The sequence below is a fragment of the Megascapheus bottae genome, chromosome 17, assembly GCF_031878675.1.
Source record: "Megascapheus bottae isolate mThoBot1 chromosome 17, mThoBot2.hap1, whole genome shotgun sequence".
Classification (NCBI taxonomy): Eukaryota; Metazoa; Chordata; class Mammalia; order Rodentia; family Geomyidae; genus Megascapheus; species Megascapheus bottae.
The window spans coordinates 30229695-30253397 of NC_143525.1; the positions used below are offsets into that span (position 1 = coordinate 30229695).

Sequence of the window (23703 nt, forward strand, 5' to 3'; positions counted from 1 at the left end):
CTCTGTTTCCCAGCAGGCTCTGGGAGTGGTTAACATAAGTTCTTCCGGAGCCGAGCAGTGACGTCAGGGGTAAACGGGTTCCGTAGCCGTGGCAGCGGCAGCGGCAGCGGCAGGTGCGGGTCCGGACGCCTCGGTAGCAGTTTACCTGAGACGCCGTCTGCTTGCGCCGGCGGGCACCGCGGCGTGCCGCCGTTACGGGGTCGGCAGGTAGAGTTGGTCGGGGGGCGCGGGCGAGTCCGGGGTGAGGGGGAGCGGGACGTTCCGGCTTTCGGGAGGGGTCGACCGGACCCCGGCGGAGCCCCCAGTGCTGCTGGGCTCGCTCGCAGGCCGCCGCGGCGTGGCACGCCCGGGCTCGCCCGCCACCTCGGGGATAACGCGGCGCAGCTCCTGCGTGGAGGGCTGTGCTCGGCCCTTGCTCCGTGGGTGGAGCCGGTGTGTGGGGCCTGCGGTCTGGGGGGCCCGGGGCGTGAGCGCCAGGCACCCCCTCACCGTCGGGAGGTTCGCTCCCGGGTCAGCAGCTGATGTCACCAGCTGTCATGTCAGACGGGTTAGGGGAAGGATGTGGTGGGGCTTGGGGCCCGTCCCCTTACCTTCCTCCTCCCATCTCACTCTCATTGGAGCCAAGCCGGACTCACGGGAACCACGCCTGGCTCGTTTCTTCGCTCTGCACATCGAGTCAGTCCGTTACCGAGTCCTGGCGTTGAGCTCCAGCGAAGTGGCGTAACGCAGAGCCTGTCCGCTAACGCAACTGCAAACTTGCTTCTTTCTAGAGCCTCCTATTTGCTTGGTCAGTCGGTCCTTCTGCCAACATTCACTGAGTGCCAATTAACGAGCCAGTCACATACTAGGAGTACGGTGAGGAATTAGGGGTGACCCTACCCTTTTGTTCTCTGGGATCCAAACCCCAGACGGAGCCAGTTATTGTCGCTGTTACCTTTTACAATCCAAGCCCGTCGCTGTGGCCTTTATAATTAAGCCTTTGGTCCACCAGCTCAGGCCCTCCTGTCTGGCTGCATCCAGTTCCACTCGTGTTCTTGATCCTAGTTTTGATCACACTAGCCTTTCAGTTGGAATGTGTCCATTTCTTCTAGTTTCAGGGTCTCCCCCCGCATGCTTTTTCTTCTGTCTATACTGTCACCCTTCTATCTTCTCTTAGCAAACTTTAGGATGCCCTTTAGGTCTCAGTGTGTCACTTTTTCCAGAGGTGTCACTTGTTTTTGAGTTTTGATGCATCCTTCTAAGGCATCTTCACGTACTACTCTCACAATTTGTGATTGTTTGCTGCCTCGTCAGAGACTTTGCTTTTGATACCCTGTCCCCAGAGCAGGGACTTAATTGAGTTGCCTATTAAATACACTCAGGAAGGCAGTTGGAAGGCAAGTAGCTATTTGCTCCCTCAGATTACTGGAACTTTTCAGGAGCACCTGGTAGGACTCTGGTATCTGTAAATAGAGCAGGTAGAAAGAAGGCATTTTAAAAAATGAGCTTACATTAGTCCTACAGGAGATTTCATTGTTACATTCCCACAGTTGTTTACAATATATTGCAATCAGTCTCACCTCTCTCCTTGCCCCCTCTTCACAAAAGAATTTCAGTGGGTTTCACTGGCTTATTTTCATAATCACAAGCAATCCACTTCTAACAGTTTTCATCCTCCTCATTATCTCTAGCTTCTTGAGATAGTTCCTTTTTTTAACAACTAAATTATAAGGATACTTTGGATAATTAAAGTGTTGCAAAAGAAAGGTGGTAGCTCACTTCAGTGGATTCCCCTGAAATCCCATAGGCACATTAGTTGGATCACAAAATGTCTAAATTTAGATATCAACATTTGGATATGTCAGTTTTTGTCTTCTTGAAAATCAGAGGTCTTGTCAACAGAGGGGGGTCTTTCCTCCCCCCCCCCACTTTCAGTGCTCGGAATTGAACCCAGAGCCTCAGTGCATGCTAGGTAGATACTCTTCTGCTAAACTGTATCCTCAGCCCCACTGCCCCACCCACCTCTTTCTTTTCCTGTCAGTCCAGGGGCTTGAATTCAGGGCCTGGGTGCTATCCTTTAGTTGTTTCACTTAAGGTTAGTGTGCTGCCACTCAAGCCACACCTTCACTTCCAGTTTTTTGGTGGTTAATTGGAGATAAGAGTCTCATGGACTTTCCTGCTTTTGCTGGCTTTGAAACTGGACCTCCCTCCCTCCCACCCCCCCTCTTTGTACTGGGGCTTGAACTTATGGCATCTCATAAAATCTTTCTACTTTGGGCTGGCACATAAACCATTTGAACTATGCCTATTCTGCTTTTTGTTGATTAATTAGAGTTGAGTCTCTTATAATTGTCTACCTTGTCTGGCTTCAGACTTTGATCTTCAGACTTCAGGCTCCTGAGTAGCGAGCATTCTAGGATTATAGGCATGAGTCACTGCTTGTTTGGGTAACATTCTTATTTGTTGATTATTTTTTAACCTTAATTTTTAGTCCACTTAGTTTTTCATTTGTGTGTTTTTTAGTTGGTTGTAGGGCTCAAACTTTGGGTCTGGTCGATGTCCCTTTGCTCTACCACTTTGAGCCACATCGCCACTTTCGGTTTTCTGATGGTTAGTTGGAAATAAGAGTCTCATTGACTTGCCTACCTGGGCTTTGAACTTCAATCCTCAGATGTAAGCCTCCTGAGTAGCTAGGATTACAGGCCTGAGCCACCAGCACCCAGCTCCATTTGTTTCTTGTTTTTCTTTTTCATTTATTTTTAAATTATTTGTTTTTTGTGTTGTTCTGGTACCTGCATTGGAAAAACCTTTCTGTGTCCTGAGTATATAAATAGGCATACGTAAATAGCTTATGGCTTAGTTGACATGTCTGTTTTCTTCCTATTCTTTGGAACGTTTCTGTGAAAGCACTGAGCAGTGTAACTTCTCAGCTTGCCTGTCTGTCTTCTTCCAGCTAAATTGTGTGCTCCTGCGGGGCAAGCACCATGTTACATCCAGTCCATCTTTGTACCTAGCATCTGTCAGTGCAGGCATGTAGTTGGCACTCAAGAAATGTATGTTGAATGAATGATGCCTGTGACAAGCAGCTGGACTTTATTCTTTCCTGCCCCTTGCTCCTATGACACATCTCATGACTCCTCCTCAGCTTCTCTAGGGGACCTGGAAGGGACACAGGTGAGGCTGAGGGAAAGGGAAGCCTTTGGCACTGGTGTCTGGGGACAGGCAAGGGCTGGGTGAGGGGCAGACATTTCCTTGGATCTCTGGAACCTAATTGTGGCTGGTTTCTTTGCAGCTATGGCCAAGGACATCCTGGGGGAAGCGGGGCTGCACTTTGATGAGCTGAACAAGCTGCGGGTGTTGGACCCAGAGGTTACCCAGCAGACCATCGAGCTCAAGGAAGAGTGCAAGGATTTTGTGGATAGTGAGTATTTGGGAGAATTGCTCTAAGTTATTCAGTTGTATCCCACCTGACTGCAGCTCAGGGTCCTGGCAGAATGGAGCAGAGGCATCCTAGACACTGATCTTGGCCTCTAAGTACCCATGTGTCACACACTCTCCTACACGCCTTCTTTCAGGCTCTCCGTATAGTCCACACTGAGCCCTAGCCAAGCCAAATCTTGGTATGAAGAGGGGAAGGTATTTTTAGATATGCTATCTGTGAGTTCTTGTTCTAAGAAAAAGTAATTCATGGCCCAGAGGTTGGGAGAAGGAAATGAATTATGTATTGGTTTGACTTCTTGTAGGCTCAGCAGACCTACTGAAATCATGTCTGTGCAGAGGACAGAGCTGGATTTAGTAGATGGAGTAAGGGATGTCTCTGCAGTGTTGTGGCCGATAGCTTACTGTATGCAACCAGATAGTAAAATAGCATTCTGATACCAGGGACAGACAGTGGTGAATGGGAAACTGGATGTTGAACTTTTGTGAGCCTTTTACTCACTTTACCCCAGTACGGACTGAAATCCGAAGCAGCAATTTGTTCTGAAACACAAGTCTGTGAACTGCACTTTGCACTTCGTACCACTTCTGACCATGTATGCCTGGTCCAGCTCCTGTGGTGGCAGCCATCTCTAGGTTCAGATCAAGAGTGGGAGTCTGGGGCCGGGAGTTTGGCCTAGTGGTAGAGTGCTTGCCTAGCATGCTCAGGCCCTGGTTCGATTCCTCAGAACCACATCCATAGAAAAAAGTTGGAAGTGGTGCTGTGGCTCAAGTGGCAGAGCACTAGCCTTGAGGAAAACCCAAAGACAGTGCCCAGGCCCTGAGTTCAGTCAATAGGACTGACAAAAAATAAAAAAAAAAAAAAAAAAAAGAAGAAAGAGAAAGAAAGGAAAAGAGCGGAAGCCTTCGCCCAATGCTGATAGCTTATGTCTGTAATCCTAGCTGCTCAGGAGCTTGAGTTCTGAGAATCAAGGTTCAAAGCCAGCCTGGGAAGACAAATCAGAGTGATTCTTGGCACCAACAACCACCAAAAAGCCAGAAAGTGTATTGATGTATATGGTCAGTGGTTAACTTGACCTTGCAGGTTCACTTTGTTGCTCAAGTGATGAGTACCAGCCTTGAGCAAAAATAAGTAAGGGGGGGGCCAGAAGACCCGGGTTCAATTCCTTGGTACCACATACATAGAAAAAAGAGGCTCAAGTGGTAGAGCTCTGGCCTTGAGAAAGTCCAAGGACAGTGCTCAGTCCCTGTGCTCAAGTCCAGTACTGCAAAAATAAAAAGAGGGTAAGGCCCTAGAGTTCAACACCTGTCATACAAGGGAAAAAGAAAGGCAAATGGGAAAACTAAAATAGTTACCGACCTTTTTGTTTTGTGGGTCATGGGGTCAGGCCTAAGTGCTGTCCCTGAGCTCTTCCACTCAAGGTTAACACTCCATCACTTTGAATCACAGTGCCACTTCAGATTTTTCTGGTGGCTAATTGGAGATGAGTCTTACAGACTTTTCTGCCCTGCTGGCTTTGAGCAGCTAGGATTAGACATGAGCCACTGGCAAATTAGAAGGGGTAGTTATCTCTGCTGTTTCACTGCTTCAAGGGAGTGCTGATATTGAGAAGTATTTTCTTTCTCTACAAGAAATTGGCCAGTTTCAGAAGATAGTTGGTGGTCTAATAGAGCTTGTTGACCAACTTGCAAAAGAAGCAGAAAATGAGAAGATGAAGGTAAGATCAGCATGTCTTGTCTGCCCCAGCCAGAGATCCTTGTTCTCTATTGCTGTGGGGGATGGAGATGCTCCTTACCTGAAATACCACTTTACAGTGTGGGTCCCGGACTGGGAGGATGGTCCTAGTGGAAGAATACTTCAGTGCCTGATCCAGATATTGTCTGGACTCCTTTGGAACTTCACACAAGTACTGATAGGTGCTTTTATCCTCCTCTTATAAATGGGAAAACAAAGTCTAGCATGGTACAGATTACTTGAAGGGCACAAGGCTAAAAAGCACCACCCAATAGGCCTCTGAGTACCTACAGGCTTGGTTCTGGGAGAACTTGCACTCGTGGCCTGCCCAAGCACTCAAGGAGCAGTAGATTCTGACTTATAGCTCTCTCACTTTGAGGACTCAGTGCTGGTGTAAAGAAGTCATCTGTCTCTGGCATTACTGTCTCCTAGGCCATTGGTGCTCGGAACTTGCTCAAATCCATAGCAAAACAGAGAGAAGCCCAACAACAGCAACTTCAAGCACTAATAGCAGAAAAGAAAATGCAGTTGGAAAGGTAAGAAGTTATCATGTAAAGCAAGGTCTTCATCTTGATCATCGTGTCTTAACCCTTTATCACTTTCCTAGGAATAACATCTAACTTGCCATCCTGACTTGTGGGATTCAACAAGTTTTTACCTACGATGGGAAGGAAAAAGGAAATAGGTCAATGTCAAGTGACCTGTAGTAGTTTGAGCATGAGCTGAAGTAGCCAGGGTCACAGCTGGCTGGCTTGCTCTCTGCAAGGAAAGGGCTCTTAGGGCTGGAGATCTCACGGGTCCTTGGCCCCCCTGCTTTCCTCTTTCTTATCTCAATTTTTTTTTTTTGAACACACCATTTCTTGGAATCTTGTACACCTCTATATTCCTCTAGAAGAAATAAGTCTGGTTTATTTCATCCTTTTCAGGGCTTCTAACGATTTTGTTTTTCAGGTATCGGGTTGAATATGAAGCTTTGTGTAAAGTAGAAGCAGAACAAAATGAATTTATTGACCAGTTTATTTTTCAGAAATGACTGAAATTTTCATTTTTATAGCAGGAAAGCAAAAATATTTCCCAACCAAAAAACCTCTGTACCATTCCAGTGCCCTGACTAATGGCCTCAGTACATCTTGACGGTGTGTGAGGATTAGTCCTCCACAGGCAGTGACGCCATGCTGGGAGCTGGTACTAAACAGCACCCAGCACCGCTGGAGGCAAGGCAGGACAGGGCCTCACCTTTTGCATTCTTAGTATGAATGAAGCAGTCTGTAACTTTGCTCCACTTTTTGTAAACTCACAAAGCTTTGGAAGGAAAAGCAATAAATTGTTTTCAAACAGCAGCTCCCTTTATTTGGACGAGATGCACACAAGTCAGAGAGTGCCAACAGTCAGACCAATATGGCTTTTGAGCAGGGAAGAGCCAGCACTGGGATTGGCTGGGACCGGTGGTCTTTGAGTGTGAGGGTTGGTTGGCCTTCTGTGCAGGTGTAGGGAGTACCCCAGTGAGGAGATCAGGCATGCACACAGCACACCTCTGTCCCTGGCTGGAATGGCCAGGCCCTTGAGGAAGGATGAAGATTCCTGCTAGGGCGTGTGCTTCCCACACGAGTCTCAAGATGCCAGGATAAAGAGAATTATGTCAAATGGCCTCTAAAAACAGGAAGACAGATTTGGAAATAAGGCAATGATTAAAGAGAGATGTTAGAGCCAGATGCAGTGGCTCACACCTGTAACCCTAGCTACTCAGAGGCTGAGATCTGAGGATCAAAGTTCAAAGCCAGCCTGTGCACAAAAGAACTTGGGACTCATCTCCAATTAACCTCTAGAAAATGAGAAGTGGGGCTTGGCTCCAGGGTAGGGACAGCACCCAGACCAAGTTCAAGCTCCATGACCTACCCCCCTACCCTCCCCCCCAAAAAAGATGTTGGGACACATAAATGACAAAAAGTACCTGCTTAGCAAACATATGGTCCTGAGTTCAAACCCCAGTAATTTCCTCTGCCTATCTCTGAAAAAGACCTACAATATGACTTTTAGAAGGTAGTTTCAAGCTTTTGCGTAACATCTTTTTCTCTCAAGGGTACAGGTACTGGCAAGAACAAGTTCTTTATGGATATTAAAAGCCATAATTGGATTTTACCATCCTATTCTTTTAGCAGGTGATATGTATGCTATAGAGGCTTACTGTGGTAAGGGGTATATTCCAAATCGTGTGACAAGAGCCACAGAACATGGCAGGCAGGCTGTGCTTCTGGTTTTTAGTCTCCTACAAGGGAATGTAGGCATTTGACACCACCTTCACTGGCTCCCCTGTCCCAAACTCTGCTGATAGGTCTGATCACCCCGGTGGTAGAAGGTGAGGGTTTTATGTGGCTCCTGCCGCTATTCTGTGCTTGCGTGATGCTGAAGACATGGGTTCAGAGCAATTTATCTTTCACTGGGTTTAAAGGGCATCTTCCCTCTGGGGCCGGGGGTGGTTTCTTTCACTTTTTCTTTCTTTTCTCCTCATGCTTGTAGTAGGGATTCCGCAACATGAAAAGCAGCAGTACGATGGGGATGATTAAGTAGGGGGCATAGATGCATACAAGGGTCAGTCGTTCACGGGGGGTCTCAGGTTTCAATCCTTTGAAGCCACTGGCTTTGGAGAACTCTTCAAGTAGAAATGACGAGAGAATTGGAATTAAAGTTGTCATGGTGTGAACTGAGTAGATGATTGCAGGGGTGCGGATCCACCTGCAGCCTCCTGGAAGAGGAAAGAGGTGTTCATTATTCCAAGGGTGCCTGAGATATTCTCCATCCTATCCCTGCCTGCCTGCCCCCTTCAGCAGAATCACCACCTCCCTTCTCAAGGGGAAACTCAGAATAAATAGGTCGGAAATTGGATGAGTTGAACTGTTCCACTACTGAACTTATGGGACAGCTATGACTCTCAGCTCACTGAAAGAACCAAAGGTTTGGGTTAGAATATAGATAGAAAACCCTAGGGCAGAAAACTGCATTTTTTTTTTTTTTGGTAGATCATGGGGCTTGGACTCTGGGCCTGTGCTCTTCAGCTTAAGGCTAGTGCCCTACCACAGCACCACATCCAGTTTTCTGGTGGTTAATTGGAATAAGTCTCATGAACTTTGTGCCCAGGCTGACTTTGAATTGCAACCTTCAGCTCTCAGCCTCCTGAGCAGCCAGGATTATAGGCCTGACTCAAATGGTATAGTGCCAGCGGAGTGAAGAGGCCAAGGGGAAAGTATGAAGCTCTAAATTCATTGGTACCAGCACCAAAAAAGAAAAGTGATCTAAAATGCAGTGCAGGGGAATCCCACCCAATCTGTCTGTGAAGCACTCCTGTGAGAAAAATTTTCAGCCATCTGAGCTTATTGCCAAGAACAGAAGTGTAGTCACTTCTTTATCAAACACACAGAAAACCACTGGGTGGACATGGTGACTTATTACCCTAGCTATTAGGGAGGCAGAGATCAGGAGCATTGTGGTATGAAGCTAATCCTGGACAAAAGGTTTGTCCAGGATCTAAAAACAAACAATTGTTGCGGTCTGGGAGTGTGGCCTAGGTGTAGAGTGCTTGTCTAGCACACATGATCCAGAAGCCAGAGTGGTGCTGTGGCTCAAGTGATAGGGTGCTAGCCTGGAGAAAGCGCAAGGACAGTATCCAGGCCCTGAGTTCAAACTTCAGAACTGGCAAAATAAGAATAGTTGTTGGAAGCATGGCTCAGTTGGTACAGTGCTAGCCAATGAGCCAAAACAACAGGTACCAAGTTCAAGTCCTGGTCTTTCACCAACAGCTGGGTGTGCTAACCAGCTACACTGGAAGTTTATGCCAGCCTGGGCATAAAGCTGAGCCTATTAGAAAAATAAAGCTGAAAGGGCTGGGAAGTAGTGCTTGTTAGCAAGTGCAAGGTCTTGAGTTTGAACCTTAGTACTGGGGTGGGGGTGGGGGGAGGAGCAGTAATTCTATGAAAGGAAAAAAAATCCCTTTAGTTTAATATAACATCCAAAGTAGTTGCTTCAGGTTTCAGGAGATTCAGATAATGGAGGCTGTCTACTTAATCAGACCCTAAAGTAGGTATCCTTGTGCAAACTACAAGAGTTCCTCTCTTTCCTAGAGATACTGTCCCAAAGATTTCTGAACAAATGTAGAATACCCTCCCAGCCCCTCATTTACTAACCTTTGAAAAATGCGTATGTTGCAAAGGGGAAGAAAGGCAGCTGAAAAAGCAGTTCACAAAACACAAAGGACTTGAACCACACTGGAGGCTTCTGCAGCAGGGGATCTTTGAATTCTTTACAATACCAGCTCATCAAACTCCTAAACTAGAAAAAAGAAAAAGACATGACCATGGTTAATTTCAGCCACTGGCTCCAGTGGGATACATGCTAGGCAGCTACTGGACAAAAGCTCACTAGCTGTAAATCAACACTGTGACTTTCAGCTCTTCCAGGCCTTTCCCTGTACCACGTGGCATTTGCTCAGGATTCTAGAGGTATCACCCACTGTCAAGAGCAGCAGCAAATATTTGGCTCTTAGGATATTTGTGGAACGATTTCTGCCAACATTTTTTGAAAGGAAAAGGCAAATGTGAAAAACATCATGACATTTCCTCTTTCATAAATGCACACACAATTCCAAAAGCCAGATTCCTTTAAATAGGGGGAAAAAAAAAAAAAGGAGTTTCCTCTTCAGGATGGGGGGGCTGGGAGTGAGAGGTAAATCTAACCCCCATGTAATTTTGGATACTTTTTAACTCCAATACTGCCAATCATTATGCTCAACTCCACACTGGGAATTTTTCTTTAAGAAGCAGTAGCGTAGGCGTGGAAAAACAAGTTACTCTAAACTATAAGGGAGATGGGACTGAGCAGTCTCAGTTCCAGCTTAGGCCCACCTCTGTAGTAACCCTGTGAAATAAAAGGTTGAGAGCTCGGCAGGCAGAGCCAGGGCCAGGAGATTCATTTGGCTGCTTGCTCTGTGCTGTACAGAAACCCAAAGCCTTTACCATCAAAGGCTAGCATCCACGTTCAGCCTCCTGGCTGTGGCACTGTCCCAACACACATAACTTCGTCAGGATATGACCAATAAAGTCATCTCTCCCAAGTAGGTTTATCTCCAAGGAAAATATCAACAGGTATTTTTTGTTGGTCACGGGGCCGGGAACTCAGCTCAAGGCTAGTGTTCTACTACTTTGAGCCACAGAGCCACTTCCAGTCTTGTGGTATTTAACTGGAGATAAGTCTCACAGACTTCTCCTGCCCGGGCTGGCTTTGAACCATGATCCTCAGATCTCAGCCTCCTAAGTAGCTAGGATTACAGGTATGAGCTACTGGCCCCTAGCTTTTTTGTTACTCTTTAACCAAAGGAAAAAGGCTCATTACTGTGAAAGACAGCTTTAAACAAATATACAGCAACATTTGTTAGCACAGTATTTCATAAAAGTTTTGGACAGACAAGTTCACTGACTAAAAGGTTAACTTGTTGGCTTTGTTTTTGTGTGAAGGTCAAGCCTAGGGTCTCACAGTGTACTATGCAAGGCCTCTAATTTGTCCACGTGAAGTTTAAGTTCGTGCAGATACCTCTGTTTCCTCCTAAGCGTTTTTATTGAGGACTGCTGTAGGGGCTATTCATAAAGGTTAAGTCTCTGCCCCCTCCAGCCAGGGCTGTTTACTGATCTGTAAAATGAGCACCTTGTATTAATGAATTTTTGGCTTTAGATTTTTTTTTAAGTAAAAAAATTTCTTTAGGGCTAGAAGTTTGTCCTAATGGTAGAATGCTTGCCTAGCAATCACGAAGACCCTGGTTCAATTCCTCAGTACCATACACACACAAAAAAAAGCCAGAAGTGGTGCTGTGACTCAAATGGTAGAGCTCTGGCCTTGAGAAAGCCTAAGGATAGTGCTCAGGCCCTCAGTTCAAGCACTAGGACTGGTGAAAACAAAAACAAAAACAAAAAAACCCTTTCTTTACATAGGAGTAGTAAGTGCATTATTTACTCATATACTGAATAATTCAGCTCTGGGTTGACTAGCATGACACATGAATTATGTTTCATGAAAGCAGGAAAAAGACATTTGGTGTTTTTCTTCAGTTCTTTTGAGGTTTGCAAAGACTGCAAACACTTTAAAGCTTTTGAACAGCAAGAGAAATGACATGAAGTACTTCAGAAGCTAGTCTCTCACCAAAAATAAAAAAAAAAAAATATATCCAAAAGACATTATATCTGTTAAAGCCTAAGCCAGTGAGGCCCATAAAGGAATGAAGGCATAGGACACATTTACAGTAGTAAATCGTTCCAGTTTAGCACAGAGTGCCAGGCAGAAAGTTAATGAAAATAACATTGCAAAAAGGTACTAGGCTTTTTCCCCAAGAGTCAAAACCAGACTTTTATCACCCAGCCATTTTCACAGCACAACAAGGATACTATCAAGTATCTAGACTGGAGTAAATACAAGGAACCGGTTCCAAGGTGCCTTCTCATCCAGTTTTAACACCAACATGATCAAGAAGAGTAAAGTGAAAAGCCGGGTGAGTGGAACTCTTGAGCCAGACATTCTCATTTAAACAGTTTAAAGAGGCTGCGTCAGGGCCCAAATTGAAAAAAATACCCTAGTCACACTGGCTTGCCGGAGAGCAGCAAGGGCCATGGGGTAAGGACCTTCACTGGCTTGGATCTTTGCCTGTCTCCACCCCAATGAAGTCCAGACTCCCTCACATAATTAAGCCTCAGTTCGCCTCTTCAACCTGTGACAGTTCTGGTTTTAGACTTTTGAAAGGACTAGAAGAAACGACGTATTTAAAAAGCAGAAAGGAATTTAAAAGGCACTCTAAACTAGGTGCTGGTGGCCTGTAATCCTAGCTACTCAGGAGGTTGAGATCTCAGGATTGTGTTTCAAAGCCAGCCGCATCAGTAAAGTCTATGAGACTCATCTCCAAGTTATTGCCAGAACATCAAGTAGAGTCGTGGCTCAAGTGGAGGAGGAGTGTGAGCCTTGAGCTTAGGGACAGTGCGTAGGCCCTGAGTTCAAACCTCACCTCTGGAACAAACAAAAGGCATTCTGGTCCATTTGCATTTCCTTTTTTAGACTTGTAAACAATCAGATCCAGCTATTTCCTAAATCCAGGTAGATCCGTATAGCCCTGCCATGTCTAAGGACTGCTGGGTAATAACAGCAACAATAAAAACCTCAAACCAACCCAATTTCCTACATCGGATCCAGTGGCTGAGGTCATTTAGCAGTGAGCTGGTGTTGTGTTGGGATGGGGCCCAAGCAGGTAAGTGGAAGAGAAATACTGATGTTTCTGAAGAGTGACAAGGAGCATAGGAGCCGGGGCAGGCCTTTCAAGTCACTACACTTGCTTCCTTGTCTATAGTGCTTAGCTTGCTGCTGGTAAGATACAGTGAGTTAACACATGCAGTCTTTGAGAAGTAGCACATATAATCACCCAATATACAATACTGCATATGAATATAATACCTGAAAAATGTTTAGTCTCTCACTACTGAAGTCCCCTGCTCCCTCCATTTATGCCCAACAGTTGACTCAAGCTGTCACCTGCACACTTGGCCTTTATCTATTTTTTGGCTGTGGGGCTTGAACTTTGGGCAAGGGCGCTGCTGTCCCTGAGCTCTTCAGCTCAAGGCTAGCACTCTACCACTTGAGCCACAGTGCCACTTCCAGTATTCTGGTGGTTAACTGGAGGTAAGAGTCTCATGGACTTGTATGTCCAGGCTGTTCTGAAACACAATCCTCAGATCTCAGACTCCTAAGTAGCTAGGATTACAGACATGAGCCACCGGTCCCTGACCACACCTGGTTTTCTTTTTTTTTTTTTTTTGCCAGTCCTGGGCTTGAGCTCAGGGCCTGAGCACTGTCCTTGGACTTTTTTTCTCAAGGCTAGAGCTCTACCACTTGAGCCTCAGCACCACTTCCAGCTTTTTTTTTTTCTATGTATGTGGTACCGAGGAATCGAACCTGGGTCTTCATGCATGCTAGGCAAGCACTTTAACCACTAGGCCAAACTCCAGGTCCCCACACCTGGTTTTCTAAGCCAGGGTTTGCACTTCTCTAATTTACACCAGGGATAGACTGCAAGCCTAGATGCCTACCTGTCTTTCCTTATTTTAACAGAAGCAGTTTATCCAGCTGCAAATGATTTTTAAAAAGCTTCCTGTTCTCTCCGTTTCAGTCTGTGCACAACAATTATTTTACTGTTGTGTAACCAGAGCTTTCCCAAATGATTCAATGCAAACCAAGAAAAAAATTTAATCTTAGAAATTTCAACCCACCCAGGCTGGGAGTTTGGCCTAGTGGTAGAGTGCTTGCCTAGCATGCATGAAGATCTGGGTTCAATTCATCGGTACCATATACACAGATAAAAGCTGGAAATGGTGTTATACTTAAGTGGTAGAGTTCTAGCCTCAAGAAAGTCCAAGGAGGGGCCGGGAGTTTGGCCTGGTGGTAGAGTGCTTGCCTAGCATGCACGAAGACCCGGGTTCGATTCCTCGGTACCACATACTTAGAAAAAGCCGGAAGTGGTGCTAAGGCTCAAGTGGTAGAGCTCTAGCCTTGAGAAAAATCCAAGGACAGTGCTCAGGCCCAGGACTGGCAAAAAAAAAAAAAAAAAGTCCAAGGACAGAGCTCAGACCCTGAGTGCAAGCCCCAGGACTGGCAAAGAAAAAATTCACCCCACCTAGTATTGTGATTTCCCACAGTGCTTTTTCACTTCCAGGAAAAACTAATTTTCAGGAAGAAAACCAGATTCCCTAAGTGAAGGGCAGCAATGTTCAAGCGTTCACACATACCCTGTGAACAGTATCACCAGCCTTCAAAGACAGCATGTTCCCACACTGTCATCACCATCAATATATGCACACATGCACATGTGCATGAATTTCTGGTTAGATCCTGCACTTGTCCTTTTTTCCATTACACTGAAAACAAAAAGGGTATAGCATTCTACCACTTGAGCCACAGCCACTTTCAGCTTTTTAATAGTTAACTAGAGGTGAGAATCTTAGACTTTCCTTCCAAAGCTGGCTTCAAACTACAATCCTGATTTCAGCTACGTAAGTAGCTAGGGCTACAGGTGTGAGCCACAGGTTCTCAGCAGCTGAGGATTTTTTTTTTTTTTTCCTGAGTGTTCTGGGATCAAATCCAGGGCCTTTAATAGCTAGGTGAGCTACAAGTGGGCTATAGCCTCAACTCTAGAGGGAGAGAAACTTATCTTCTTGAATATGTATGTTTACACGGGGACTTTGTGATATGAGAACATTTCAGTTCTAGTTTTGTAAGTTGAGTAAATGAGAGAAAGGATGGCAATGTGGAATAACAATCTAATTTATGAAGAACTGAAGTGACTTATGAGCATCCAGAAATGGTGAATGGCCTGCCTTCGTGAGGTTTGCTGGCTACAGAGATTGTAAAAACTACAGAGGCAATTAGTAATACTTTCCTTTTGTTTAGGAGCTGTTAGTGCAGCGATGTGACACCCTCTTTGGAGAGAGAACATACCATGTGATTCAGTATGGTTGGTGAAATAATGGGTCCCAAAGAAAGTAATGACTTAATGACTAGGAGCTCTGACAAATTATTTGGTGAAAAGTGCAGATGTATCAAGTAATAATGAAAGAGGGAAGAGGTGGGAGATTTTACTACAGAAGAGAAGGTGGCAGTGTGTGATAACCGGAGACTAAAGTGACGTGAGAACAAGCCAAGGAACACTTCTTTGAGCTACAGATCTCTTCTGGCCTTTTCGGTGGTTCACTGGAGAGGAGTCTGATGGACTTTCCTGCCTGGGATGACTTCAAATCTTCATCTCTGGATCTCTGCCTCAGTAGCCAAGACTACAGGATTGAGCCATCGCCATCATCCCCTCTCCCCCTTTTATTTTTGGTCAGTCAAGGGGCTTGAACTCTGGGCCTGGGTGTTGTCGCCTTATCCCGGTATTCTAGTAGTTAATTGGCGATAAGAGTCTCACGGCCTTTAGTGCCAGGGCTGGCTTTGACCCGAAATCCTGAGTAGCTTGGATTACTGGAGTGAGCTACCGTGCCTGGCCACACCCCTTTTTTGTGATAGCTTGTCAGATCAAGGACTACAGTTCAAGTGTATGCAGTCACACCTGTGTGTGTGTATGTGCGTGGCTTAGGATGGAACTCAGGGCATTGAGTTTATAATTTAACCAAAGGTGAGTCAACAGAGCACAGACTTGTCCAGATACCAGTCTTTTCTTCTCCATCCCCCATCCCCACACATTTCTCCCCTCCCTCCCTCCAGTACTGGAATTTGAACTCCAGGCCTGAGTGCTGTCACTTGAGCCACAGCTTCACTTCTGGCTTTTTAGTGACTAATTGGACAAGAGAGTTTCAGAGTTTTCCCTGCCACAGGCTTGTTCAAACTTTGGTCTAGGAACTCAGCGTCCTGAGTAGTTAGGATTACAGGACTGCAGCCCAGTGCCCTTTCCATGCATTCCTACACTTTTCCCATGGAGATGGAGGCCAGAGGTTTGGCTCTGCTATGCTTGATTCTAGAAGCAAAGAGGAGATGTACACAGGGAACACAGGAAACCCAAGGTACCCGCAAACACCCCTGAGAGTTCATGGACTTAAGAGCTTTGCAAAGAAAACACATTTAAGGGGCCGGGAGTTTGGCCTAGTGGTTAAAATGCTTGCCTAGCATGCATGAAGACCCGGGTTCCTCGGTACCACATACATAGAAAAAAGCCGGAAGTGGTGCTGAGGCTCAAGTGGTAGAGCTCTAGCCTTGAGAAAGTCCAAGGACAGTGCTCAGGCCCTGAGCTCAAGCCCAGGACTGGCAAAAAACAAAAACAAAAAACCACTTTTAAATGATACTTTTAGAAAGGGCAAAATTTGTAGGTTGACAAGCCAGCTTTACCCACAGTTTGACCATTAGAGAAGCACAGACCTGCAGACAGGAAAATTCCCTCATGCAGAGTACAAGATCTAGCTGGGAACGGTGCTGCTCCCCTCTAATCCCAGCAGGCAGGACGCCACGGCAGAATAACCGTGGAGGCTAACCTGTAGTACGCGTCCCCTAAGTTCTAAATCACTGTAAACTGAAACGGCGGTTCCGAGTGGCTCACGAACACCCTCCGCCGGCCAGGCCGCGGCCTCGCACAAGCTCCCGTCTCCAGGAAGGCTCTGGCGAGACCCGGTGCTCGGGAGCTTGGCTGTGGGGCCGGGCTGGTACCTGAAAGCCCAAGACCCCGGCGGGAAACCAGACCCCGCACCGGAGCCCCGGGCGCCGACACGCGCGCGCGCAGGGTGCGGCCCCCACACCCGGAAGCGCCGGGGAGACCCGCGAACAGACGAGAGCGTGCACCGAAGAGGGCCGGAGGAAGGCGGGAGGGAGGCGGGCGGCGGGGCCGGGAAAGCGCTCACCTGGGCCGGGTAGAGCTCGGGCGGCAGCAGCACCTGCAGGTCCATGAACAGGGTGATGGGGATGTGGGAGAGGAAGTAGAGGCCGAGCAGCCACTCCAGGCAGCGTCGGGGGACGACGACCCCCATCTTCGGGAAGTGGGGCGACCGGGAGGCGAGACCGCGCGTGAGCCGAGCCGCCCGCCAGCCGGAGTCGCGCCGCCGCCGCCGCCCCCTTGAGGGCCACGCAGGCCGCTCCCATTGGCTGCCGAGACGCGAGCCAGGCTCCCCGGGGGGCGCGTCCATTGGCTCCCCGGCATAGCTCGAGCGGAGGCGCGGATTGCAGCGTTCCTACTGGCTGGCGGGAGCACCGCGTGAGCAGGGGCGTGGCCCCTGGACGGCCGTGGGGCGGGGCTGCTCGTGCGATCCCCGTCTGAGTTGGGCTCCATTCACCTTTTCGCGGCCGTGGTGATCTCCAGCGCCTGCGTGTGCGCCAGGCCCTGGCGCTCACGGACGTGGAACTCCCCGTGCAGTGGGGCTGTGCGAAAGGTCAGGCCGGGGTTGAGCGGCCGGGACAGCCTTGGGGGATGCATAGGGGAGTGTGGCTTAGTGGCAGAATGCTTTGCCTACCGGGAATGAAGCCCTGGGTTTGATTTCTCAGTACCACAGAGCGCTAGCCTTGAGCAAAAGAAGCTCAGGGTCAGTGCCCAGGCCCCGAGCTCAAGACCCAGGACTGGAAACAAAACAACCAAGCAAGCAAGAGAGAAGCTGGGCACTGGTGGCCACACCTGTAATCAAGCTGCTCAGGAGGCTGAGACCTGAGTATAGAAAGTCCACGAGACTCTATATGGAGTACCTTGAACAAAGAAGAGCTCAGCGAGAACACTCACACCCCCCGAGTTCAAGATCCAACACTGACACTCGTGGCACATGCACACCAACAAATTAAAATGCAAGGCTAAGGGTCTGATCCTGGGATGTGATTGGAGGTAGAATTGGAGGACCTGGCTGTGGAGAATGAGGGAGGGTCAAAGGTTCATTTATCACTTAACATATCAAGCGATTATGCTGATTCCAGGTGGGCATCACACTGCCAATTGGCTGAGGGGACACAGTTGTGAATTTAAGGAAATGTAGTTTGGTAAATCAGTTGAGGTGATGGGAAGAGGAGTGATGGGAAGAGGAGACTGTGATAATAGACGAGGAGCATCATGCACAGGGATATGTCAATTAGTGTCACCAGTGGCCCTGTTGAGAACAGTTATGTGTAGGGGCAACAGTCAACATTAGCAAAGAAAGTGGGGGAAGGGAGGCAGGAGCAGAGGAGGGATGTTGTGTTGCTTTTTCTTTTCTAGATTAAAGAGATGAGTTTGTTCAGGTTGATGGAGACACTGGCTAGGAAGAGCAGGTACCATGGGATTAGGAGATGGGTTGGCATTGCTAATGTTGGAGCCTTTGGTCGGGAGGTCCAAGTCTCCTGGGCTGCCTTTAGCCAGTGTGAAGCCTGGTCAGGAAAGGGCAATTGGGCTCTATCAGAAGTAGGAAGACTAAAGTGATTGAACAAGAGTGGTGAGGGAGCATACAGTCCAAGGAGCCATGAGGCCAGTGATGGTGAGAAGTAGAGAAGGGGGGGGGGGGGTTGCTAGTGGAGAGGAAGATCTCTGGAGATGACATCAATGGAAAGATGGAGGCGGGAGAGGCTGGTGGTAGGCCTGCGTGGAGGCCTGTGCACAGGGAGTGGTCGGGAGGAAGGTGTGCAGCCGTGGAGGGGCAGTGAGGCCTCAGGCTCCAGAGGGGAAATGTGTAGAGCAGCCCTGGGAACAGAGAGGCTGGCACCTCGACCTTGGAGAATGTGAGAAAATGACCAGCTGTGCCAGAGGAGCGGAGCCCTGTCTTCCAGGTGCGGGTGTCTGTGGAGGCCCAGAGGTCGGGAAGAGTGCAGCTGACACAGCCAGCACCGGAGAAGCAGACACAACAACAGGGAGCTGGGGAGCAAGGACTGAGCAACATGGCTGGATAGGCTGTGGGTACAGTTCAGTCAGGCTGAGCCTGCCCAGACCTTCTGGCTGAGGACCCCACCAGAGGGAAGGAGGGACTCCAGTGCTGCCCTGGCTCCAAAGGCCTTCAATGTCCAGGGGAAAGGATGGGTGGATCTTTTTTTTTTTTTTTCAGTCCTGGGGCTTGAACTTAGGACCTGAGCATTGTCCTTGGGCTTTCTCAAGGCTAGAGCTCTACTACTTGAGTCACAACACTGCATCTGGCTTTTTTTCTATGTGTGTGGTACCAAGGAATGGAACCCGGGTCTTTATGCTTGCTAGGCGAGCACTCTACCAGTAGGCCAAACTCCCAGCCCATGGAACGGGGTGGATCTTAGAGGGGCTGGGGTAGGATGACTCTGAATGAACCATTTTTTCTCTAGAGGAAACAAAAGGTCCATGTCAGAGGAGCCATAGGTATCCTGAGGGGAGACCTGTTGTTTTTGCACTGGAGCTTGAACTTAGGGTCTCTCTACCACCTGAGTCCCATTTCCACTCCAGGCTTCTGCTGGCTAGTTGGGGATGAGTTTCTCAGATTTATCTGCTCTGGTTGGGTTCAAACCAGGATCTTCAGATCTCAGCTTCCTGAGTAGGCATATAGGGATGAGCCCGTGGGTGCTGGGTGTAATGAAGTCTTTAAAGACCAGTTGCTCCTTCCTGCCCCCCCCCCAGCTTTTGGTTCTATGTGTACATGTCCCCCTCATCCCCTTCTTCAAACCTTCCATTGGAAAGAGTATGAAAAAGTAGGAGGGCATCTCTAGATTAATTTAGGGCCATGAGTAAACAGGCTCACAGGTATTTGTACCGTGTGGAGAATAGATCCTGTGTCTCAACCTCTAGTCTCAGGAAGGGCCCAGATAGTGTATTAAGGTCAGCTCACCATCAGAGCAGACTAGGGTGCTAGTATCCAGAAAAGTGCCTGGCAAGTGTACCCAGGATGGTTGTTTTTTGCCCGTCCTGGGGCTTGAACTCAGGGCCTGAGCACTGTCCTTGGACTTTTAAGGCTAGAGCTCTACCACTTGAGCCACAGCACCACGTTTGGCTTTTCTATGTATGTGGTACTGAGGAATCGACCCCAGGTCTTCATGCATGCTAGGCAAGCACCCTACCACTAGGCCAAACTTCCGCCCCCCTCAGGGGGGCTTTGAGGAACATGTGTGTGCTCCACATTGGTCCTGGCTGCTTGCTGCAGGAGGAGGGTGCGGGCCTCAGCTGGGACTTCCTCAGCATATGAGAACGTGGACAGCTGCTAGTTTGACTGCAACTTACTTGGCCAAGTTTCTTATCTGCAGACATAATTTTCAAGGCCAAGCCCTTCCACTCAAAGGCTCCTACATCCACATAGCCTCTTGCCACTGCCAACTTTGGTGTGAAACTCCTTCAGTGGAAGAACTGACCATGGCCCTTAACTTGAGCTCGGATCAGCTTCAGAAGGATGACACGGCTAATGTGCAGCCATGGCCACAGCGTATGTCCAGCGAGGGGCATGATGGGAAGAGTCTCTGTATAAAGTCTTTTGAAAGTTACTCTTAGCTACTTAAGAGGCTGAAGCCTGAGGATTGTGGTTCAAAGCCAGCCCTGGCAGGAAAAGTCTTTGAGACTCTTATGTCCGATTAGCCATCAAAAAAAGCTATACGCAAAGCTGTGGCTCAAGTGTTTGAATGCCAGCCTTGAATAAAAAAACAATCAGGTGAGAGCATGAGGCCCTGAGTTCAAGTCCACTATTGGCATGCACACATATTTGTATTGTGATGAGATAAACACAATTAGCCCACTTGTAACCAGCCTTTGCTGGTAACTGAAGTTGGAGGCGCCTCATTGGCAGTAAATACTCAACCTTGTCTCTCCTTTTCATTTACTACTTAAAATAACACCTACCCTTCTTGTTCCACACCGCCCAGCTCCACCGTCCCGGTGTGTTTTAGGATCCAGTTGAAAGCCGCTTCCATTTGCCTCCATTTGGTGGCACTGGCACTTGCAAAGCTCTGGGGTGCTGAGTTTATCCCTTTGCATTGTTTCTTTCTCTCAGATTCCTTGAGAACAGATCCTTCTGTGCCTCAGCTTTATACAAAGCTGGAGTCGGTGCCTAGTGAGTTTAACAGTGAAGTCACTCATTGGCCACAGTGTAACAGTGAAGGAACACTGGACAGGAGAACAGCCAGCCAAAGGCTCAGTGCCAGCCAAAGGCTCGGTGAAGAACAGATTTCATGAGATTCTGGGTTATGGAAGATGAGACCTGTTAAGCGAGTGCAGAATCAGTAGACGGCTTCATACTTCCAAATCGTTAGGGAATGTGGGCTTTGTTCCACCTGAATTTACCAAAGCAGGGGGCCTGATTTCACATGTGGTGGTCATAGTTTATCAGCATTTGGGCCTGGTGGCCATAGCTATATATAGTAAGGAAAGCAAGCTTGGAGGGCCTGCTCCCCTCACCACCATTCTAAGGCCTTGGCTTCCAATCACGTTGCATAGGACAGTTTAGCAAGGGCCCACATCTTTCCACTAGGGGGCGAGGGAGTGCAGGTTTGATGGTTTCAGAACCCTGGTGCAGGTGTGTTCATCCCCTTCATGGTTCAGCCCAGTCCATTGAGGTGGAAAATTTTAAAAATGGGGCACAGGTCATCAGGACATTGCTACTGTATGCCATGTGATGAGGAATAAAATGTGGTCTCAACAGGTTAGTGATCAGGAAGAAGGAAGTGGAATGGTGGGAAGCTCTGGCAATTCAGCTTTGATGAAATGCCAAGAGAACCACCAGAAACACAGCAGGCGAGCGTCTGAGCCTCGTGACGTGGCAGAACGGGAAGTGCACACGTTATCCAAAACTTTTTAACCCCACTGTCTGACACAAGGAAACAAACGGGCAAATATAAAACCTCTGTGGGACTTCAGTCCTGACAATGGACTTTAGAGCTTCATAAATTACAATGTTGGGAAAGAAGGAACAGTGGAGGGATTATCTTGAAAAAGTCAAATTTGAGGAATTGGAGCATTTTTGTGTGTGTAAGGAAGATTAGGTAACAAATCAGTTGTCAGATTCCTTAAAAATTTGGCATGATAGATAATGGAAAACATCCTCGTTTTTAGAAGCTCCATCAAGGGCAAGGCTTTATAATGTTCCAGCAGGGAAACAAAGTGCATTTGTATGAAAAATGTACACATATATGTATAGGAACAAGAGAAAAGAAATGTGGGAAACATTAAAATTGTGAATCTAGGTAGAGGGCATATAGACTTAGGTTATGCTAGGTTAGTTTTACTTTTCAATTGGAAGGGCAAGAGAGCCAAGCCTAAGTCTAACAAATTAAACAAGTCTTTGAACCCTGTGTTCTTGCCCCAAGCATCAGCCTCCTGAGTGCTGAGATTACATTGTCAATGTTAAATTACATGCATGGTTAGAACTGTACATTTTTAGGATTATGTTTTTCTTTCTAGAGGACTTTAAATTTTATTATAAAATGCTAAAGAATATATTAAGAACACAACTAGGGACTGGGAGTTTGGCCTAGTGGTAGAGTGCCTGCCTAGCATACACGAAGACCCCGGTTCGATTCCTCGGTACCACATACATAGAAAAAGCCAGAAATGGTGCGGTGGCTCAGGGTAGAACACTAGCCTTGAGGAAAGCCCAAGGACAGTGCTCAGGCCCTGAGCTCAAGCCCAGGACTGGCAAAAAAAAAAAAAAAAAAAAAAAAAAGAACACAACTAATCAGATGAGCTAGGTTCAGGTTATAATACCAACACATATTTTTTTATACACTAGCAATGAGCAATCAAAATTTAATTACGAAATTCATCTAAAGGGAAACTATTTAGAATAAATTTAACAAAGGAAGGGCAAGAGACACACAGTGAAAGGCAGAAAGCACTAATGAATGAAATGCTAAATAAATGGAGACACCCCATCCATAAACTAGAACTTAATATTGTTAAAATGGCACTACCACACAAATTCATCTCCAGACTCAATGTAAGCCCTGTAAACATTGCCTGGTAATTTTGTGAATACACAGATCCTAACAGCCACAGGGAAGTGGGAAAGACTCAATACCCTAAATCATCCTGGAAAAGAAGGAAGGTGGTAGATTCACACTTTGTGACTTCAGAACTTACTACCAAAGGGCTGAGAATGTGGCTTAGTGGTACAATGCTTGCCTAGCAGGCAGGATGCCCTGGGTTCGATTTCTCAGTACCACACACACAGAAAGGGCTGGCAGTGGTACTATTGCTCAAGTGGTAGAGTGCTAGCCTTGAGCAAAAGAAGCTCAGGGACAGTGCCCAAGCCTTGAGTTCAAGCTCCAGGACTGGCAACAAACAAGAAACAACAAACCTCCAAAACTTGACGAAATAGTTTTGTGCTGACATATATATCTAGGAAAGAGTTGAGATCCAGAAATAAACTTGGACAGTTACAGTTAATCGGGTCTCATGCCCTAAAGATTATTTCATTACTAAGGAGAAATAAGAGCTGGATGTGATGTTGCATGTCTGTAATTCCAGCACTTGCGAAGCTGAGGCAGGAGGAACACAAATTTGAGGCTACACAGCAAGCCCCTATCTCAGCAGAAAAAAAAAATCCCAAAACAAAACAGAGGGAGGCTGGAGGCATGGCTAAAGTGTTGTCTACATATGTACAAACTATGTTCATATGCTGGTAAAAGAGATAGAGCATTCTACAGTGGACATTAAGGACAGTCATTAACATTGCTGTCCAGAGCTCACCCCCCTCATCTCCAGCAGATTTTGTTTTGTTTTGATTTAGGTTTGAGATAGGGCTTCAAGGGTGGCCTTGATGCTCCCGCTTTTACCTCCTGACGGCTGGGATTATAGAGGGGCAATACCAGGCTTAGCTTCAAACCTATGAGACAAGAACTCCCTCTTCCCCAGCCTCTGCTCTGCCATTCTGTGTCCTTGGATTTGACTGCAAAATCAAGTGTGGTATGTAAAATCCTATTTGCTTCTGTCACTTACTACAATATCCACAAGGTTCATGCATGTTGTATCGTGGTCACAGAATGCCCTTCCTGTTTAAGCCTGAATACTCCACTGTATGCATACACCTCATTTTATTGATTCCTTGATGAACCTCTTGGCTCTTGTGAACACCACTACAAATACTGGTGTTACAGACATGTCT

At 47.1% G+C, this 23703-nt stretch overlaps 2 protein-coding genes and 1 pseudogene across 4 annotated transcripts; 1 reads left to right on the forward strand and 2 right to left on the reverse strand.

The window, feature by feature from the left end:
- Positions 1-71: 71 nt before the first annotated feature.
- On the forward strand, positions 72-6492 carry Ift20 (intraflagellar transport 20). 2 transcript variants are annotated; one of them, XM_090350623.1, is made up of 6 exons: positions 72-207; positions 771-855; positions 3272-3400; positions 5050-5135; positions 5585-5688; positions 6104-6492. In XM_090350623.1, exons 3-6 carry the CDS (start codon positions 3274-3276, stop codon positions 6183-6185), a joined length of 399 nt encoding a protein of 132 aa, XP_090206749.1. In that variant the 5' UTR covers positions 72-207; positions 771-855; positions 3272-3273; the 3' UTR covers positions 6186-6492. The 2 variants fall into 2 exon arrangements, with proteins under 2 accessions (XP_090206749.1, XP_090206750.1); XM_090350624.1 differs by lacking the exon at positions 771-855.
- Positions 6477-16766, reverse strand: Tmem97 (transmembrane protein 97). 2 transcript variants are annotated; one of them, XM_090350622.1, is made up of 4 exons: positions 16555-16766; positions 9331-9475; positions 7738-7895; positions 6477-6802 (listed from the first exon to the last, which is right to left on the reverse strand). In XM_090350622.1, the coding sequence occupies exons 1-4, from the start codon at positions 16678-16680 to the stop codon at positions 6764-6766; spliced, it is 468 nt and encodes a 155-aa protein (XP_090206748.1). In that variant the 5' UTR covers positions 16681-16766; the 3' UTR covers positions 6477-6763. The 2 variants fall into 2 exon arrangements, with proteins under 2 accessions (XP_090206748.1, XP_090206747.1); XM_090350621.1 differs by lacking the exon at positions 6477-6802 and having other exon boundaries at positions 7073-7895; positions 16555-16759.
- LOC150051583 (transmembrane protein 60-like) lies at positions 10672-11713 on the reverse strand (annotated as a pseudogene).
- Positions 16767-23703: the final 6937 nt, after the last annotated feature.